Source organism: Serpula lacrymans, assembly GCF_000218685.1.
Source record: "Serpula lacrymans var. lacrymans S7.9 unplaced genomic scaffold SERLAscaffold_3, whole genome shotgun sequence".
Classification (NCBI taxonomy): domain Eukaryota; kingdom Fungi; phylum Basidiomycota; class Agaricomycetes; order Boletales; family Serpulaceae; genus Serpula; species Serpula lacrymans.
The window spans coordinates 1,316,467-1,336,651 of NW_006763292.1; the positions used below are offsets into that span (position 1 = coordinate 1,316,467).

The 20,185-nt window shown below is 41.9% G+C and overlaps 4 protein-coding genes across 4 annotated transcripts; 1 reads left to right on the top strand and 3 right to left on the bottom strand.

The window, feature by feature from the left end:
* Window positions 1-738: 738 nt before the first annotated feature.
* On the bottom strand, window positions 739-1,083 carry SERLADRAFT_335252 (uncharacterized protein; the record flags this gene model as incomplete). Its single annotated transcript, XM_007314499.1, has 1 exon — window positions 739-1,083. A coding segment is annotated over one exon (345 nt), but the record flags the coding sequence as incomplete, so codon positions are not given.
* Window positions 1,084-6,045: 4,962 nt separating this feature from the next.
* Window positions 6,046-10,302, top strand: SERLADRAFT_405934 (uncharacterized protein; the record flags this gene model as incomplete). The annotated part of the gene is made up of 17 exons (XM_007314500.1): window positions 6,046-6,261; window positions 6,522-6,644; window positions 6,883-7,121; window positions 7,473-7,742; window positions 7,791-7,890; window positions 8,047-8,176; window positions 8,313-8,330; window positions 8,381-8,402; window positions 8,487-8,575; window positions 8,851-9,031; window positions 9,084-9,180; window positions 9,297-9,434; window positions 9,762-9,782; window positions 9,831-9,916; window positions 9,980-10,074; window positions 10,126-10,151; window positions 10,282-10,302. The coding sequence occupies 17 exons, from the start codon at window positions 6,046-6,048 to the stop codon at window positions 10,300-10,302; spliced, it is 1,872 nt and encodes a 623-aa protein (XP_007314562.1).
* A 3,082-nt stretch (window positions 10,303-13,384) lies between these two features.
* SERLADRAFT_434274 (uncharacterized protein) lies at window positions 13,385-13,629 on the bottom strand (the record flags this gene model as incomplete). The annotated part of the gene is made up of 2 exons (XM_007314501.1): window positions 13,385-13,401; window positions 13,458-13,629. 2 exons carry the CDS (start codon window positions 13,627-13,629, stop codon window positions 13,385-13,387), a joined length of 189 nt encoding a protein of 62 aa, XP_007314563.1.
* Window positions 13,630-18,938: 5,309 nt separating this feature from the next.
* Window positions 18,939-19,397, bottom strand: SERLADRAFT_338133 (uncharacterized protein; the record flags this gene model as incomplete). Its single annotated transcript, XM_007314502.1, has 1 exon — window positions 18,939-19,397. A coding segment is annotated over one exon (459 nt), but the record flags the coding sequence as incomplete, so codon positions are not given.
* Window positions 19,398-20,185: the final 788 nt, after the last annotated feature.

Here is a 20,185-nt window from a genome sequence, read left to right on the forward strand (position 1 = left end):
TTGGGTTGACCAATTCACTAGCTACCTTCCAGAGCATGATGAATGAGATCTTTGCAGATATGGAAAATTGTGTCATCATTTACATTGTCAATTTAGTAATCTTTACGAAGTCGGACAATGAGGCTGAGCATGACAAGGTTGTGCAAGAAGTCCTTTGATGCTTACAGGAACGGGACCTATTCATCAAACCCAGAAAATGTAATTTTAAAGTGAAGGAAGTAGACTTCCTTGGTATGATAATTGGCCAAAACAGAATCAGGATGGATCCTGAGAAAGTTCAAGTTATATTGGATTGGCCTGAACCTACTCGCGTTAAAGGAGTTAGAGCCTTCCTTGGCTTAAGCTAAGCTTCCTAGGAGCCAAGGGATTCTTAGAATAAAATTCTCAAACAGCATTGCGGGAATTGTCCAGATGGGCTTCTGGTTCCCATGTTCTCTCCTGGTTGCCATAGCCCTTCCATAGGACCAGGAACTCTAATTTTCCACGCTTCAAGCATGCATCCACCTCCCATTTGACTTCAAATTGTTCTTCACCTTCCTGGGTGACTACAACCGGTCCGGGCCGGTCTATGCACTGTCCCGGCAGCGGCCCTTTGTAGGGTTTCACATGGCTAATGTTAACCGTTGGTACTACCCTCATTCATTTTGGGAGTTCCAGCTCCACACATTGGGTTTGACTTCCTTAGTCCGGTAAGGACCGAGAAGTGGATCGGTCAGTTTTTAAGACTGCTGATCTTTTTAATTTTAAGTGGTCGGTATCTAACCAGACCAGGTCGCCAACCTTGTAATCAGGGGCCTTAGAGTGTCTATGCTCTGCCCTGTCTTTCATCTGCTCTGCAATTTTGAATAGCGCCTTGCACATTTTGTCTAAATCAAACTTCATGTCCTTAACCATGCTCCCAGCAGCCTTATTCTTGCTTTTGCCAGGTTCTACACCCATTCTGGGGAGGTATAACCCCGTAATCTCAAATGGTGCTTTCCCTGTAGCCGACGACTGTTTGACATTATATGAGAACTGGGCTATCTTTAGCCACGGTATGGCATAGGCTCTTTCTTCACTTGGAATAAGATTTAAGATAGTGTCGGATGTTAACTGATGGGTTAACAAGTAGAGACCAACAAACAAGACAGTATAGGTGAACTATGTTTATGTATTTGCCAAGTAACAAGGCTAAATGTCATAAACTTGTTGAAAGGTTATTCAGATAGTTTACCATATTCTGCCTTTAGATAAGAGTTGGTTATATGGCCTAATTTTAATTTCTTATTGTCAATAAAATTCAAGTTATTCAAGATCTACTAGAAACCAGATATAAGTAAAATTTTTCATGTTGCATTTGTTCCAGTTTGTTAAGGCAGTATCACCTGCTGGACTAATCTTGCTTTCATCAAATATTTCCCGCAGCTTTCACAGAAAGATGGTGGGACAAAATATTATTAGATTATGTGTGCTAATGAGAATTACAAAATGTAAAGATAATAGAGTAGATGTGTTTTTGGGATATGATTATGAGAAAATGAAATAAGTGATTATGTTGGAAAGGGTTTGGCGTAGATTTAGTAACATAAGGATTTCTTAGATGACTTGGATAGTTTTTTAGAATATACTGATAACCCAATAAGATGGTGGAATTATAATATAGAGTTTATAACCTGTTGCAGTTTAACAAACAAGATAGAAAGTATTGACAAAAATGGTAGAGTAAGAAAATATAAACTAACTATATGTATTTACAAGCTGAGAAGACTTATCATCATAATTTCTAACAGGTAGTACTTAGGATGAGATATTTATATAGATAGGACTAGTACTTCAGATAGCTACATCAATGATGTTCTGATTTTAATATCTGCCAGATCTGCATAACACATCACAAATTATGTGATTTTTTTAGTAAGAGAAACCATACATTAACTAGAGCTTGAACTGGGATTCCAGCATTCATGGTCTGGTACTTTACCAATTAGGGTACCAAGGCATACTTGGAAAGCATATTGATTGGTTGCATTCCTAGAAGGGCTGAATCACTATACACAGGTGTGGATCACTTTATATAGTGTGATGGCACATACTCAAAATCATGGTCTATATTAAACTTGAAAACATCCCACTTGAGTGGCCAATTTCAGAATAGAATATAGCTTTGACAAAACCGGATAAACCTGGTCTCTGCCGAAGCAGCCATTGTTCTCCATGGAGCATAGCCACCACTCCATGGAGTAACCATTGTTCTCCTAGGAGTCATTATACTGTAGCGAGTAGCACCTCCGACTATAAGTAGTAGGGGGTTTAGTATAGGAATACCTCAGTCGTTTCTATAGCCTCTCGGGCAGCGGCTGAGGTATGTTACATTACATTTAATAGAGATCACCTTAAACTAACATCTATTGTAGTTTCACTTAGGTAAATAATAAAGTCGTTTCTATAGCCTCTCAGGCAGCGGCTGAGTTTCACTTAGAATTATTAGGTTATGAGCCCTGGCGCGCAAAAGCTATGCAGGAAATAATTCTTATTTGAAACAGCAACTTTGGAACCATGACCACAGCACACAATACATCCACATGTCCAGTTCTCACTGGACCCAACAATTTTCAGATATAGAAACTCCGGATCATCTCAAAGCTACATTGGGAAAAAGTTCTCCGGGTTGTTACTGGAGAGAGCTCAAGCCCTCACCAGGAAAACCTACCTCCTCGGAGGATTCTGAGATCACCTGGATACTTAAGGATGAGAAGGCACATGGAATCATCCAGGACCACATCTCTGATGACCTCCTAATGAGGACTGGAGACCTCACCAGCTCCAAGGAGTTATTTGATAAACTTGTCTCACTCCATGAAATGTCCAACATTGCCTTGGCCTTCTATTCATTCCAGCAACTCACCAAATTGTCCTGGGATGGGACATCACCTATCCAGGACCACATTGCGAAAATACGGACAATTGATTCACACCTCTCCAGAATGAAACTAGGAGTTGATACCAAACTCATGGCCTTTGCTCTTCTCCAATCTCTCCCATGCACTCCTGAATGGCAAATATTTCAGTCATCGGTAATCAACACAATTGAAGAAAATAAACTTACCTTTGATGCAGTTGAGATCTGGATCACTGCAGAAGTTGCACGACAGTCAGGGAAGGCCCCTGGAGGTTCCAAATCAGCACTCAAATCCGAGGAGAAATGGTGTAACTTCCACAAAGCCAAATCACACAACACCTCGGAGTGTCGAACACTTCAGTCGGCTGAAAAAGGTCAAAGGAAGAAGGGAAAGGAAAATACAGCAGAGCAATCATCCGGATCTGACTCCGAGGAGGAACAGAGTCATATTGCATTGGAACATGTACATATTTCCAAGCCCCTTGCTAAACACATTCAAGCTTACCTTGTGTCGGAACCCGATATGACCAAAACAACAATTATTATTGACTCTGGAGCAACATCCCACATGGTCCCTCACCGCTCCTGGTTTGAGCCAGGAACATACCATGTTCTGCATCCTCCAAGGACAATCAGTTTTGGGGATGAATCCTCTGTAAATGCTATTGGCATTGGAACAGTAATCCTACAAGCAACTGTTGGCAAAAAGGACTACAATATTGCACTGTCAAATGCCTTACTTGTGCCAAACTTCACATTAGCACTTTTTTCTGTCCACAAATTGTTCAAAACGGGGTTATCAACACTTTTTCCAGCAGGGTCAAATGCTTGTGAAGTTTGGAAAAAGGAGGAACTTATCCTCACTGTGTTACACAAGCGAGGACTTTATCACATCCAAGCAAAACCCGAAATTAACCCGGAGTCAGCTTTTGCAGCAGTAGATGTAAATTTATTGCTCAGGAGAATGGGACACATTGGAATGGACCGCTTGCAACAAATGGTTACAAAAAGACAGCTCCAGGACATAGACACCCTTACCGGAACCCCGGAGTTTTGTGAACCTTGTGCTTTAGGAAAGATGAAGAAATTGCCTTTCAAGTCCACTGGAGAAAACCGAGCCAAGCGCCCCATACAAATTGTGCACACAGATGTTGGAGGACCACTCAAAATAACATTGAAAAAACAGCAAAAATATTGAATTATCTGTAAGCTATAAAAACATATAGGTATCGCTAGAAAATGTGAAATGAGAGCTACAAAGTACTGCAAAAAAACTCGAAAATAATGCCTGAAAATGTAACACCAGGAATCTCTTCAATCCACCATGGAAGCTGCTAGTTTATAGATGTATAGTCAGTAAACAAAATATAGATAGTAAATCAATATGTGTACCTTTTATTCTGACCTCTCTGTATAAACCTGGAATAAAATCAGAACAATATTAGGCTAGAGAGAGAACAAACAAACCTGTTTTCTGTACACCACCAATTTGTTCCAATACTGCATGAATTGTCACTGGTGCCATTAAGCTGGATTGTTTGCACACCATTTGATAGCACAGAAATTCCTGTAAAAATTGATTAGAAATAATTGCTGGGGGGGTCAAAAGTTGACATTGGTATGAAAGCCTTTGTTGGCACTGTTCATTTGCTAGGTGGTTTCAGTGGTGGGGGGATAATTGGTACCAGTGGTGTATGTGAGGACACCTCACCACAGCTGCTTGTGGTTTGGAAATTGGGAACTATCAAAGCTGGGATGAGGGAGTCAATGTGAAGATTTAAGGTGATGGTAAGGAACAGAGTGACGGTAGAACCATTGGTGGTATATATGACAGTATACTGGTATGATAACACATATAGCTAATGATTACTATATTAATCCACACTTACTGTGACTGATTTTTGCTAAGTCAATTTTGCTGAATTCATCTTACTGATACTCCAAATATTTGTTTGAGTCTGTAAAAATATGCAAGTAAGCAAGAAAGCAACAATAAATATATTACGTGCAACACCAATCTTGATTATGGATCTTATGCAGCATTCCTTACATGCCAATGAGTCACTTGATCACTGATTTCCATGATATGTTGTCATTTGTCTATATATTTACATATTTACTTCTATTTCATGCTTTTTCCATATTTCTAAATTGCGACTTTTCACTGGGCATCATGATGATGGTGTAATGGCAACAAACATTTAGATGAGATTCGGAACAACTCAGCTGGCAGGATTCAATCAAATTTTAGGAAAATTGTCACACAAGGAATTATGTCACATGTGATATGTTCATCATTGGACTGCAGCTTTGATCGTGAATCAAAGCTGCAGTTCAAGGATGAAAACAGTTTGGAAGATAATTAGAAATAATTTCCAAAAAATGCTGTGGATAAGGGTTGAATATAAGAAGATATAAGTTTGAAATGTTTCATTATAAATGCTTAGGATCAATGATAATGCAATTTAGAGTGGATCCTTGGATAATTTTATAAATATTATCTACAAAATATTCTTTTTATGTTGCCTGCCTTGAGCATGATCATTTTGTAAATATTTTCTATATAATATATGAGACCGTAGTACAATGATTTTACTAAAAATTCCAGACTCAAAGCTGTGAGGACAGGCAAACAATATTAGGGATTATATTTAAAAATTTGCTTCATATGTTCCTTAGATATAATTGGTATATTTTTACAAAAAAATCACTGTAAGATCACACTGCAAGTCTAGCTATTATAAGTCAATCCCCACAGTGTGTGGAAATGATAATGATCTGAATCACAGCTATTGCTGATTAAGCATGGCACAAAGATAGTTCAACTCTATCCTTGACGAATTTATATCTTCAGGTATCCAACTTTCATAACTAATTATTTACGTTCTTTACACCCCAGCCTACAAAAGACATGCGGTTGTGGAGGACCTCCTATCCCACAGTACAGCCCTATTTTAAGTACCCTATATCTGACAAGACTTCTATTAAGTGGGCCACAAGAATAGTAAAGGATACCTATGTGAATGAGATCAATCAGCTGGCTTCTGAAGATGCGGGATGGCATTTCAATGCTACAAAGGCCTTAGCCAAACAAATTGAACAGTTCTGTCTTGAAGGAATAGCAACCAAATACAAGGAAAAAGCCCCACATTTATGGGACCTTGTACATGTCCTGCTGGCTACTTATTGTGGAACGACATCTCGAGAGTCGTGATGTGACACAGATAAACACACTATCATTGGCACAGACAAAAGAAGCTGACAAGTCCTATTGGCACAATGTGGATGACTTAGATCTGGAGGGGTTAGTCAAGAACATTGTTAGTGACCCTAGCACTTGTGCACATAGGGTCACTGAACTAAAAAGGGCACTTCTGACTGTTGTAAGTGTATTATACTGTGTCGAGCAATCTAAATTAATGTCCAGACAACCTAGAAAAAGGTTGTAATCTTGAGTATAATGATGCAGACATCAAATCAGTGAGCTAATGTTTTGCAAAGTGTGATTGGAATCTTTCTTCACTCATTGCATGCCCCGCAAGTAGTAGTTGACACCATGGCTTGCATGGGTGTATCCATTTCTATAAGCACCATTCATAATGCCATCTGATCACTTTCTGTTTGATCACATGAAACTTTGCAGACATTGGGCCAAACACTTCTGGCTGCGTATGCCTACAATAATTTTAACATTGATCTCAAGACTACCAAACACACAGTTAAAAAGTCTACCAATTCCCTCAAATATCTCCCATTGGGACTCAGGGTCCCCCTACAACACAATGTCACATGCAACGACCTCAAATGCTTGGATAAGCTGTGGAAAAAATCACCCATAAATCTATAGGCTCAAGAACAACCTGCCACCCAAACAAACATTTAAAGACTTCCTTTCCATATCTCCCAATCACACCGATGCCGCATCAGGACTCAATGCACGCCAGAGATTCAACTCATGGTGCTTTTTCCACGACTTGTGTCACTTTGGACCTCATTATCTTCAGTGTTTCAAGGACCAGATCAAACCTCCGACAGCCATGGAGCCAATACCAATTGTGCAGACACCAATTATCCCAGCACGAGCTATGGATGTCAATAACTCAACTGTCTCTGGAAACATATGTGCTGTCGTGGAATTGATGGCACAGGGAGGGTTTGAGGAGGAAATTTTGCTATCAGATTATGTAGTCTTGTTTCACGGAGATCTGGGGACAGAAGAATGCCTGCAGGCCCTCCAGCAAAGGTGTTCCCTCAATGAATCAGCTTGAGCAAGGTTTCAATATGTCATATTCATTCCAGGCCTGTTCCATCTCAAGATGGCCTGTGTAGATGTCATTTGGCGGGTTTTTGTACAGCCATCATCAGCCCAAGAAGATATCGCCAAATTGCGACCTAAGAAGACAGGTATCTTTGCCACCAAGTCAGGCTCCCAATACATGTACCAGATAATTGGGCATGCTGGTATTTGCCGCCAACTTGATTGCTGGAGAAATGAGGCCATGTCTCATAACACAGAACACAAGACCTTGGAAGCATTTGCTGCTTCATGCCCTTCATTTGAATAGCTTCAAAGCATGGCTGACAATCTTGCTAGGATATTTATTGCAGACCACAGACTTTTCAAAATGCACCAGTGCTCGAATGAAATGCATAATCAGCAACATGAGAATACATTGCTATTCAATAAGTATGCCCTACACTATGAGGAACTAACACATGCAATGAACACTGGTGACATTAGGAGGGCTGAATCATGCATTGTCCCATGGATACCCATATTCAAAGCCACGGGAAAGCACAAGTACCCAACACATATGAAGGACTTCTTAATAAATCTACACTACAATTATCCGCCAGGCTTAAAGTGTGTCTCTCAAAATGATAATATTATCATCACTGACAGATTTTCTAGATGCACAATACAATATAACATTCTTATTAATCCATCTGGCAAGGCTGGCAAATTTCAAGCAGTTGACTGGTATCTGGAGTTATATAACCTATTCACAAAGGTTTGGAATGGTGGACAAGGACCAAATTATACTGTCAATCATATACTGCTCGAATAAACCCTTGTTCAAGTTTACCGGAATACTCACATAACCATTGAGAAAAACTTCTATTGTTCTCACTTTTTAATCTTACACGCTGATCCCAACATGTTGAAGACACTTCACACCCTCTTAGCAGATATGCAAGTGCAATCAGCATATGACTTCAAGCTAGGCTGCACCAGCAAGCATTCTATTCCCGACCTACTGAACAGGGGGATGTATATGATGGAGATAGGTGATAGTGGTATGTTAGACGACGTAGAGTAATGTGGAAATGGAGAGTACAGAGATAGACAATGTGCTAGTAGAGCTATAGTGACAAATCAATTGCTTGCTACAGTCACTTGCTAGTTGATGAGGTGTGATGAGTTTGTAAATAGTAAAGACTTGGGAAACAAGTGTGTACTTACATTTTCTTTCTCAGCATCATTTGCAGACGTTCTCATAGGATGTTTCAAACAGATTCGGTTGTGAGCTGTATACGTAGTAAGCATACAATGTTAAGTTGACAAAATGTGCATGTGAACTCACCGTTGTGGCCTTTTAGGCCACAGGCACTATATTTTGGCTTGGCTTTTATTTTTGCAGCAAGAGGAAGAGGTGAATGTTGGTCGAGGCAGCATTGAGATGTGGGCGCAACAGAGTAGAGACAAATAGAGATGTAGTGGCAGGACCTAGAGGTGGTACAAAACAATGTATGATATCTACTACATCCTGCCCATAGTTATCAATACCTGCCCACTTTGTCTCCTTTTTCAGCTGCTCGATTGATCTAATTTTACTGAAATGGGACGAATTGACAATTCGATTGATAACCTTGTTTGTCATGATGAGACAAGGCCCAAAATTAACTAGCTGTGCATATCCAAAGACAGCACTGGTCTTTGTATCCCGCCACTTGTTCAGAGCATCACATAGTGTGTGGTCTTGAGATGTTATTTGAACTTTGCAAGTCGCAATCAATTGGGAATTTTGGACAGCTTGACAATGTGGAAGTTAAACCGGTGGAAGAATGTGAGGTGATGTTACAACAAGTTAGCGGGGATGGGACAAAGCAGCAAGAGCAGCCTTCCAAATTAGATGGATCACACTCAAAGTGGTCTGTGTCTGAGAAATAGCCCGGTGGTGAGAAGGATGAGCAACTATAATAGGAAACTGGGAATTCTCACTGGCCTGTTGGTTGTTGAAGTAAACATCAAACACTTTTCTTTGACACTTCTATCCTGGTTGCACATCCGCATTAACAAGGTAATTGAGCCCTAGATCAAGCTCTGTTTTCCGCTGTTTGAAATTTTTGTGGGCACTTGCTGTTGTTGAAGACTCCGCCCGTAACTCAACACTACACAACTCCAATTATCTCCCAGCTTCTTCTGCCCCTCCAATATCCAACTGTTTATCTGTTGAGCCACTACTATCTCTATCCATTTCATCTTGCTCTTCAACCAACGGGACAGCAATTGGCCTTGATACACCTACCACAACACGCTTTGCAGAGGTGCCCGGTATGTTATTCCATTTTAAATCTCTCCTTTTCTTTCTCATCTTTTTTTTTTTTGGCATTTGTCATCAAAAAACTCTTTCTCTGCAAAAATCAATGCAGTCCCTTGTGATGTTTTATCACGGACAGCTCAACCTATACATTGGGACATAGTGGGCAATGTTACAGGATTTCCTTTGCGGCTTACTCTCCACTGAATTACTAGCATGATATCAGCAATATCCATGCCCTTTGACACGTAAGTTAGCTCAATTGTTTTTTTGCCAGCAGTTTCACTGACCATTCCAAATGAATCTGTGGTACATAAGCCCCATGTTTTGCCTGCTCACAGCCGTTCATATTTGGTTTCCTTGTATGTATTAGACATATCCAAATTGAACCACTAAATGTTGATTTGTAGATCTGGCGGCAGATGGTTCCTAAGGAACTTGGTTGCACTGATAGCCTCTTGAATATTGTTGAAGAATATAAGAAACTTTTCCGTAGGTGAGTCACCAGGTTTCCATCCATCCGGAATGAGAAATACTAAGTCCTTGAATGTGTTTAAAGGATATTTGATTTGGCGGATGCTGAGCCAAATATTTGGTTGATTGGTAGAGCGATGGATTGTAAGGAGGTCCTCAGTACGCAGGAGCAGGAATTGGGTAATATCCTTTTGTATATCTGCAAAAATTGTTGCTGACACTATTACAAAGGGAACATGTGGGAATTTATACTGCAGGTGTGCAAGCTCATGGTATTCTGGCTGGAAGTCTCCCCATTCAGTCAAACAACAAAATAATCTGCAAGGTAAATAGTGGATTCTGTAGGTGTTTTTCAAACTCTTCACCTAGCTTCATTATTGTTTGCAGCTGATTGCAATTGCACAATAGGCAAAATTTAATATATCCTGCCTTAGTTTTCAGCTAACACTTTCAAAGATTAAATGGTGAGCACATACTCTAAAATTTGGTGCCGTTGCTGTCTCTGAGTTAATAGCTATAGCTGGAATATTCGCCTTGGCCAGCGAGTCTGTATTTTGTTTTCGTAGTAGGTTTAGAGGTGTGATATTCACTTGTATATTATTTGGCCAAAGTAAAAGAGGTATGATAAATGTGAGTGTCTTGCCTGAGCCTGTACCAGCCTTCAACAGTATATCTTGGTTGCCTTGGGCTATAGCTTAGCCGACTTTTGCCTGCCATAAGCAGGGATAGACACCAAGCTTTCATTGTGTGATCTGGCAAATCTCCAACAAAGAGGCCTGATTGGGCACTTGTGTCATGATGGAATCACCACGCGCCATCAGTGAATCATCTTAACTTCGAAATAGGTATCAGAATATGGAAAAATGTCCGAAGTTTTCATATTATTACAAGTCCAATACTGTTCTTGCGTCACTGTCACTGTGGCTGGGCCTTGCTTACAAATGTTTTATGCCAGCCGCTGTGGAGAGAGAGCAAGGAATAAAGTTGTGCTGACTTTGAAACATTTTATTATTTTATCATATCAGATATCCTATTACATTGCTCTAAAATTTATCCTCCCTCAACACAGTGCGGCTAGGGGAGGAGCCTGCACTCTTAGTATATTGTTGCAGCCAGTACAGGTCTTCCAAACACCTTGCCAGGGTATAGCCTACTGGTTCACTATGACCACTTCAAGTTGGGTGTTAGTCCAGACTAGTCGCTGCAATGCAGTGCTGCACATTTGAGTATTACTAGTATGTATTTATAGCTGAAGTAGCCTAACCACAGTTATGATACTAATAGATCAGTTACTAGTCAAAATCATATCCTACATCAAGATTGTGTCTGTACATCTTATCCAATTCCAGAAATATGTTGTTGTCAACATCATCTGAGTTGTCACTTTTGCCATAATCATCCAATTCATGACCTGAACTCAATTATTTGCCTTTGCAATATTGAAGTGATAGCTCTGCGTTGTCATCTTCAATGTATCTGTCACTCGCCTGAAAATTGCCAGTAAGTCTGCTATCTCCCTGTCCAGACTGATCCAACCTGTGCCCAGTTGATGTTTGAATGGTGTCGTTGTTAGAGGAGTTTTTTAGATAAGTTAAAATGGAGGATACAGTGTTTGGCGCCAGTTGGAATGTACAAGTATATACATGGCTTACACCCAATCCCCAGTGATACTGAAGTATCATGTCTTGATCAACAAATCTGGGAGCACTTGTGGTTTAATTCTGTTTCAGCTTGATGTGTAAGATTGGACTAACATATTAACAAGATATTTCTTCCAGTCCTGCGCATCTTGCACAAATTTGGACATCCCAATGCTGTCCTGATGCAACTTACCATTGGCAAAGGATGGCACCAAGCGGCAGCTTCACAGGATGTCAGCAGGATCAATAAATCCAAAAGCTCCCTCCTCGGCCATGGGTAGCTACTGTGTCCAGTTTGTATAGTTCATACCATCTGACATACAAAGCCTCCATTCTATGTGGTTGATAATCAGCAGATTCTGGTCCAACACATATGGTGTTTACATGATAAATGCCCAGAACACAGGCGTAGCAGTATGGGTGAAAGGGTGAGTCTGGTTCAGTATGATCAGGCAACACTAGTAGTATGATGTTACAATGTTCCATACAAGGGTTGATGACATCCTGTGTTTGACAGACATTGTACATTGTGTAATTGATGCAACAGACATTGTGACTATATACATGATCATTCTTTAGGATGATTCAAGTGCGGTTGGCCACATGTGGTGGGTGACATTCCAAGTCACTAGTAGCCTGAGAAGCATTGACACTCATTGGAGCTGTTTGTATGCAATGGGGAAGATGAGTTTTCAGCTTGAAAATAATGTCTCAAAATGCGTAATTAGTGATATATTGTATAAACAGGCTCTACCTCCCCTTGCAAGCTGAATTTTGAGAGTAAGAATTGGCAAAGGAGGTGATATGTAAAGGTGAGTTTTGGGATTTCTGAATATGATGGCGGATGTTGAGGGAGGTGGCCTCATGGTCAGCCAACTGGGCCTGAATCCCAAGGTGTTTACAAAGCTATTGGCATATAAGAAGGATGCGGGCTTGCCAATGTGTGATGCAAGTGATTTGCCGAATATACTGCTTCTTGCTAGTATATTTGTATCGCAATCCTTCCTTATGATGCTCTAATTCTCCCTAGGAAACATATTAGTGTCGCTGGTGATATAGTATTAATAAGAGTTTACATACAGCCTGAGTTGAATATGAGTTGGTAGTACCAAAGTTTTTATCTGGGAGGGGTAATCTCCCAGTGCATGGAGCTTGTAAGTTTGTAGATTGAACATATTTGGCTTGCAGGTTATGTCAAGAGGTGCAGATGGTGTTCCAACACTTTTCTCAGCCTCACGGCACCTACGAGCTCTGGCTTCACGCTGAAGCTCATGGGTATTGAATGCAGAGCTAGTGTTTGCAACAAAATCTCAAAGCTGCTCACCTACAGATTTGGTGACCTGTTCTAGTATCTTTAAAGTGTCGTCAATGTGCATATGCAATTTAGCTAAACTGCGCCAATGAGTTGTGTGAAATAATAGCTGTAAGATTTTTGCATTGTTGCTAGTCAGGAAAGAGACCATTAAACACAGGAATAGCACACTAGATGATAAAAATTTGGGGTCAGAAGGTAAAGTAACATAAGACTGCTCAAACAACCACTTGTAGCAAGTCTTCAAAGTGATGCGCTATCATCCTTTTCATTTTAGAACTATTGGTAGCAAACCATCTGATAGTATCCCGACCATAGGTAGGAACCTGGCGATACCTAGAAGTACATTTATTATCCTAGAAATCAGCACATCTTCACTAAAACTGACCGTAAATCTGGTACATCTAAAAGTCCTGGGTTGATGGAGTCCAAAAGTCTCAAAAGGTGGATAAACAGTGATTTCCACACTCCCAGTTCAACTTTGTGCATGAAATCAACTGCTAGCATCAAAAAAACAATGAAGCCGAGGGGGCCAAGCTTATGCAAGAAAGCATGCTGTGTCGATAAAAGTGTCAGTAAGTGAAAATTGATAGGTACTCAATCTTACACACCAGGATGGGGACCATCAATTTGCTCGCTAGGATTCCATTGACTTTTGGGTTGTTCACGGCTCAGTTCATGGGCGGTGGAAATACTCTTTTGATGTTCATCATTGTCAACGCAAGCCTTTGATTTTCTGTCCAACATATCAGTATCCTTTCTAAGATTGGGTACACGGGCCATAGGAGTCAAACACCGGGGACAAGGGCACCCTCCAAGATTTCTAATACTTGCAATCAATATCCTACAAATAAGTGAACAAGATGTCACATTCAAAAACAGGTTGAAACTGCTTACGTTTTTGGGTAGTTGGCCAAATATGTCAGGATATGTGGGTAAAAACAATATTCTATACCATCACAACATTTAATGATGATTCAATGCTGGTATGCATGCAGGAAATTATCATCCAAAAGAACGTCCCATTGAGCGTGAAATAATTCTTGCAAACAGTGCATCACAAACGCATCAGGAAGCTTATTATTGCCCGTGCAGACCTTTGCAAAATTTTTGAAGTCATCAGGGAGCTGTAATACATAACATGGACATCAGTATACTAAACATGATAATGTGATAGTAAAAAGACTTGCACTTTGAAAATAGGCCACATGGTTGCATAAATGGCAAGATGGTTTTCATTGACAATATTTGGACTCATTAGCAAAACAAAGAAAATTTTGCATTACCAAAGGATGTAAGGTGCGTAGCATCCGACCAGAACATGTATCCCACCATTACCTGAGGATGGTTACAACCAGGTTCTGGTGGTAATTTTTGAAGTTCTAGGTTAAGAAAGCCTCTGAGATGTACATCTTGCCATGGACTCAAACTTCATGCAGTCTGTTATTTGGGTGCCAGAACAACTTGTACGGCTTGTAATGAAATAGTTTGTTGTCCTCTGAGTTAGTGAGCTTATTATGGAGGATTTTGATGAGTAATCAGTGGTATAGGTCAGTAATACAATGATTGCAAGCTCCAGGGTTTTTTGACCTGCTGTAAAATGGGACTGAGATTGTGATTGGTGTCTTCTTCCAGTTGGCATCTTGATCAAGCCATTCTTTGTTATCAAAATCATCAACTCCTAGGTCTTTGTTGATTTTGCTCCACTTTACATTTCAAACACCTTTGGGATTGAAGTCTGGGCTACCATTATATCAACCAATTGTTTAAATGATTCTTGTGATTTTTGCATTGCATAATTCCAGTACCAGTCTCCAAGGCAAAATGAGCTCTCATTCAGGTAAGGTCCATATGAAGCAGTAACCTTAGACGCACAACTGTCATCTTGAGATGGTGGTGGTTTGAAAGAGTCCAGATCTTCAGGATCATGTGACGGTAGCTCTTCTCCATGGTATTGGCAAAACAAACCAAAGAGGTTGCAGGGCATATTCAAAAGACAACCAACCCAAGTACTAGCTGTGTGCCACAAATGTGAACAAGGTCTAGGCTATTCTGGGTCTTGCTGGGATATTTTGTTGCTGGGAGCTGAGTAAACAGGGTCAGCCAAATTGGAGAGACTCATAGACAACAAAGGGGGAGCGGGCTCTGGAAGAAAATCACGGAAGTGTTGCAGTAAGCAATAATTCAACCTGCAAGTCCTACATTGTGTGCAAGCGGCAAGCTGTTGTCTGCAGATGACTTGGTGGGCTAGACACAAGTGGTGAAAAGTTAAAAGAAGGACACTATACTTCACTGAAAGATAAAAAAACTTACCTCCTCTAGAACAGAAGACTCAAGCTGAGGGGGCCGGCCTGAAGAGTTCAAATCATCCATAGGAGTATCTGTTACGCTGTTGAGGCCAGATGAGCCTCCGTCTTCCTCTTCCAACACTACATTATTAACTTGAAAAGGCTTTAAATGATGTCTCTTGATGCTAAAGGCCTTTTTTGCTCTTGCCAGTGAACTCGACAGCCTTTTCTTGATCTTAGAGCATGTCTTCTTATGCTGATTAAATGGCCCTATGTGAGAGAAGGATTGTCCACAAAGCAGACTTGACAGAAGTCTGGCACTTCCAAGTCTAGCATATCTGCTAGTGGGTCTTGGTACCACTCAGCATTCAAGTTGGCATCTGAGTCATGATCATTAGCACTGCCACAAGTGTCAAGGATAGTAATTTGCTTGGTCCTTATGAGGGAACCACTGAAGGGAATAGGGCCCGCAATCTCCGCATGCATTAAAGTTATTGTGATACCAGAAATCTTGATCACAGGACAAGATTGTGATTGCACTGCCACATAGTTCAGAAATGGTAGTTTTAGATAGCGCAGTTGTGACTCACCGTAGGGAACTTGAACTCACACGGTCAAAGCTAGAGAGTCCGAATGATTGTGAAGCCCCAAAAGCGGTTCACCGCCAGCCCAATACAAGTAGCTGCACCACAGTATCACAGCAGTGGGCTTGGTTATAAGCTATTATAAGTGAACGTGAATGGGCCTGTAGGAATCAGAAATATAAATAATGTTGTAATGTGTTCTTGTAGTATCCAAGTTGCAGCTTAGTACTTGAAGTTTGAAAGCATACTAGTAGTTTTAAGATATTTCCAGGGCATGTGGTGGTGGTTGTAATATAAACACACTGTGATAGTTTCAGTTATTGCACCAACAGGATTGCCAGTCATTCACTGGCAGTTATTAATACCCAAGCCCCAGACATAAACTGAGTTGCGCATCCTGAGCCTGACAATGCATCAACTTGAATCCAGAATTCAACCGGGCAAGCTATCAAAGCTCCTACAGTATACTTTGTTCAGAAGCTCTCATTAGCAATATTAAGATTCATTCAGCCTTTACATCTGCCTTTTGACCTCAACTTTGCATCGCAAATTCCTTCAAATCAACATCAAGCTTGGAATCATGATGAGGATTTCCAAGTCAGATTGCGCTGATTCACGATGCAGCATCATATAGACTATGTAACTCTAGATCCAGGCATCAAGGTAGCCGTTCAGATTGATGACCACAGTGAGCATTTCAACTTGTACTGGTTGTTAATCATACTTACTGTATCCCAGCATAGACCCAGATCAGAATCCATCCATAGTACCAACCCTTGAAACGAGTACCCACTGGTAACAGTGGGTTAAAGGAAAGTGGTTGTTCAGTGGCAAAAGCACAATCACAGTGAGAATTTCAACTTGCACTGCCAGTGATTGGTTAGTACTAATTCAGGCTGTAGTATGCCTCACTGCACCTGTATGTAGTAGATTTGGATCAAAACCCAATCCAGGTCTTGAATGCATGGTAAGCTGGGTTTGATTTATGGCCCTCTTATATTAAGAACAAAATCACGAGGCTTAAAGTGCAGGGAGAGGTCCTTGACAGCTTGGTCAAGTGCAGAAGTAGAAGTGGATGCCAGTGTTATGTCATCAACAAAGACAGGCAGGATAATACGCACATCAGCTCTGTTAAAGACATAGATGGCAGAGTCTGAATAAGTACGCTTGAATCCGAGTTTTTCAAGCACAGTGTGCATCTTCTGGTTCCACATTCTGCCTCCCTGCTTTGTCCCATAGATGGCCTTGTCCAACTGGCAAACAAGATTGCGAGGACCCTGATGGAATCCCTCTGGCTGATGCATGTAGACCTTGACATCCATGACTCCATTCAGGAATGCATGAAAAATGTCAATGGAGCGCAAATAGAGGTTGTGGATGGCTGCAATGGCAAGGACAACTCTGATGAATGATATGCGGACAGTAGGTGCAAATATTTTGAGGAAATCAAAGCCAGGGCGCTGGTTATAACCTTTGGCCACATATCTGGCCTTGTAGTGCTCAACAGTGCCATCTGAGTTGTGCTTGATCTTGAAGACCCACTTGCCACCAATAGCCTTGACTCCAGGAGGTAGTTCCACTAGTGACCAAGTACCATTGTGCTCATGAGCTTGAAGCTCTTCCATGGCTGCCTCTCTCCATTTATCTGAATCAGGACGCTTCATTGCATCTGCAAACGACCTAGGCTCAGCAGAGTCTCCAAAGTGTGCTACTTCATCATCAACTGCCTCAGAATCACTGTCATCACTCTCAATGGCAGGAGTAGGTTGTCTGTGTTGAAGCCACCATGGTCTAGGTGGTCTCCTAGCCCTTACAGGGCGTCTCAGTGCAATAGGCAAGTCAGGAGAAGGTGAGCAATGAGGAGGGTGATTTGGAAGCTCAGGAGGTTGATTCACAGGTGGTTTTGCATCAAGGTCCAAATGAGGCCCATTGTCAGGCAATGGCTGAGGCTGCTGAAGCGCAGCTGGTGGGCCCATATCTCCCCCTGGACCTGGTGCAGGGACATCCTCAATCAGGCCCAATGGCATGGATAGCGAAGGTGGAGTGGGAGGTGGAGGTGGGACATTGTCAGAAGACCTCTTCAAGCCAGGGAAGTAGCGCTCATCAAAATCAGCTCTCTCAGAGATAACAGTGTGCTTGGTGGTAGGATTGTAGAATTTCCATCCCTTGTATCCCTCAGGGTAACCAATGAACACACATTTCTCCATATGAGAGCCAAAGACGCCTCTTTTGTCCTTTTGCACATGCACATAGGCAGTGCAGCCCCAAACGCAAAGGTGAGACATGTCAGGCTTGCATCCATACCACAACTCAAAGGAGTGGCATGGGCCACTGCATCAGTGGGACACCTGTTCCAGACATGCACCAAAGCGGACAGACATTCACCCCAGAAGCTGTTAGGCAATGCAGACTCTGATAACATGGCAGTGATACGCTCAGTGAGAAGTCTGTTTGCTCGCTCTGCCACACCATTCTGCTGAGGACAATTCCTGGTGGTATGCTGTCTGACAATCCCATGGTCATCTGTGAATTGCTCAAATTCCTTGGACATGTACTCTCCCCCTTTGTCATCGTGCAGAGCCTTGATTTTACGCTCCAATTGAGTCTCAGCATAAGCCTTGAATCTCTTGAAAGCATCAAAGACACCCGACTTGGCCTTGAGAGGCACAACAACACGGAATCGACTGTGATCGTCAATGAAGGTGACCCAGTAGCGATAACCAGAGAATGTGGGGGAAGAGACTTGGTGTACATCAGAATGGATGAGGTCCAAAGGATGAGCAGAGCGAGTATCAGATGAGGGGAATGGATTGGCATGCATCTTGCCAGACAAGCACGGTTCACAGACAGGATCAGGAGCAGCCTTGGATTCCAGTGTAAGCCCAGTGACCAGATCTCTCTGTATCAGTCTCTTGACATCAGCATGATGGTGGTGAGCCAATCTGCGATGCCAGAGCATCAAATCAAGTGGTATAGTCGCAGTAAAATGTCCCAATTCAACACAAGCAGCAGTAGATCCATCAAGGAATGCTGCATTGTTGTCATTGATAGTTGCAGTGAACAAGAGAGTGTTGTCACGCATAAAGGACATGGAATGAGACGAAATAGTGACATTGAAACCACTTTGACGAGTTAAATACAAGACTAAGAGGAGATTATTCCGAAGATCTGGTACATGGAGCACTCTAGAGAATTCCACAGCCCTAGCCACTTTGCCATTCATCACAGGATTAAACACCACAGTACCAACACCAGCTGAATAGACAACAGTGTGATCAGCCAGCTTGATTGGCACACGATACGGGGTATAGTGGTGCACCCAATGACAATGAGGTGTCATATGAGAAGTGGCGCCTGTGTCTGCATTCCAATCAATGTCAGCATCAAGTTGGAGAGTGCAATGAGGATCAGAGGGATGAATGGAATGAAAACTTGCATTTCCAGCTGATTCAGTGACCACAGTAGATGAATTGGCATTATTGGGCGAAGATTTGGGCTGCTGAGAGGTATTCTGAGAGTTGCTGGAGCCTGCTTGAGCCTTATTGCCACGCTTGTAGCAATTCTTAGCACCCTCCACTGCCTGTTGGCGACTAGCTATGTATCTGTGGCATTTGTCTTGGGTATGACCAAGTAAACCACAGAAATCACACTGAACGCGAGTAGAGGTGGTGGATTGGTTGCAATGATGGCAGTTAGGATGGGTACAGGTGCTATTGGCAGTGGTAGACGAAGAATGCAAGGCAGAATCGACTTCAGCACGACGACGGCGATTGACCTCTTCAGCAAGGAAAGCATCCCTGAGCTGGGTCTTGTCCAAGGTGCCCAGAAGTAGTAGAGATGAAGTGAAGTGGGCATATTGATCAGGAAGCGCCCTAATCATGGCCATGCATGTCAATTCATCGTCCAATTCAGACAATGAGAAGCCAGTAGGACGAAGATTTTGAATCTGATGCATGCCTTTGTCAATTCTGGTCATGAGAGACTGCAGGGACTCGTCCTCCTTCTTTCTGATAGAGAAGAAGTCGTCATAGGCATTAAATCTCTTCCCAGGCTTCTTAGAGACGTGCACAATTGCCAGTTTCTCCCAGATCTTGACAGGATCATCAATGATGCCATCAAGATGGATGCGCTGCTTTTTGGTGACATTGAGATATAATGCACCAGCAGCCTTTTCAGCTCTCAACTCCCATTTCTCTATTGCTTCAGCGTCAGTCCCAGGACACTTTTCAGCGCCAGAGACGGGCCTCCACAGTCCCTTGGTCATCAACCAAGCTTGCATTTCACCACTCCACTGGGGGTAGTTAGTGCCAGACAAGGGATGGAACTTGGGATCAGAGTCAGACATGATGGGTGTTGTATAAGACAATAGAGCAATGATAAATGATGTAGGAGACGGCTATAGGCGATGGAATAGTGGCAAAGACAATGGGCAACAGTAGGAGGCGAGCAGATAAGATGGTGAGGCGG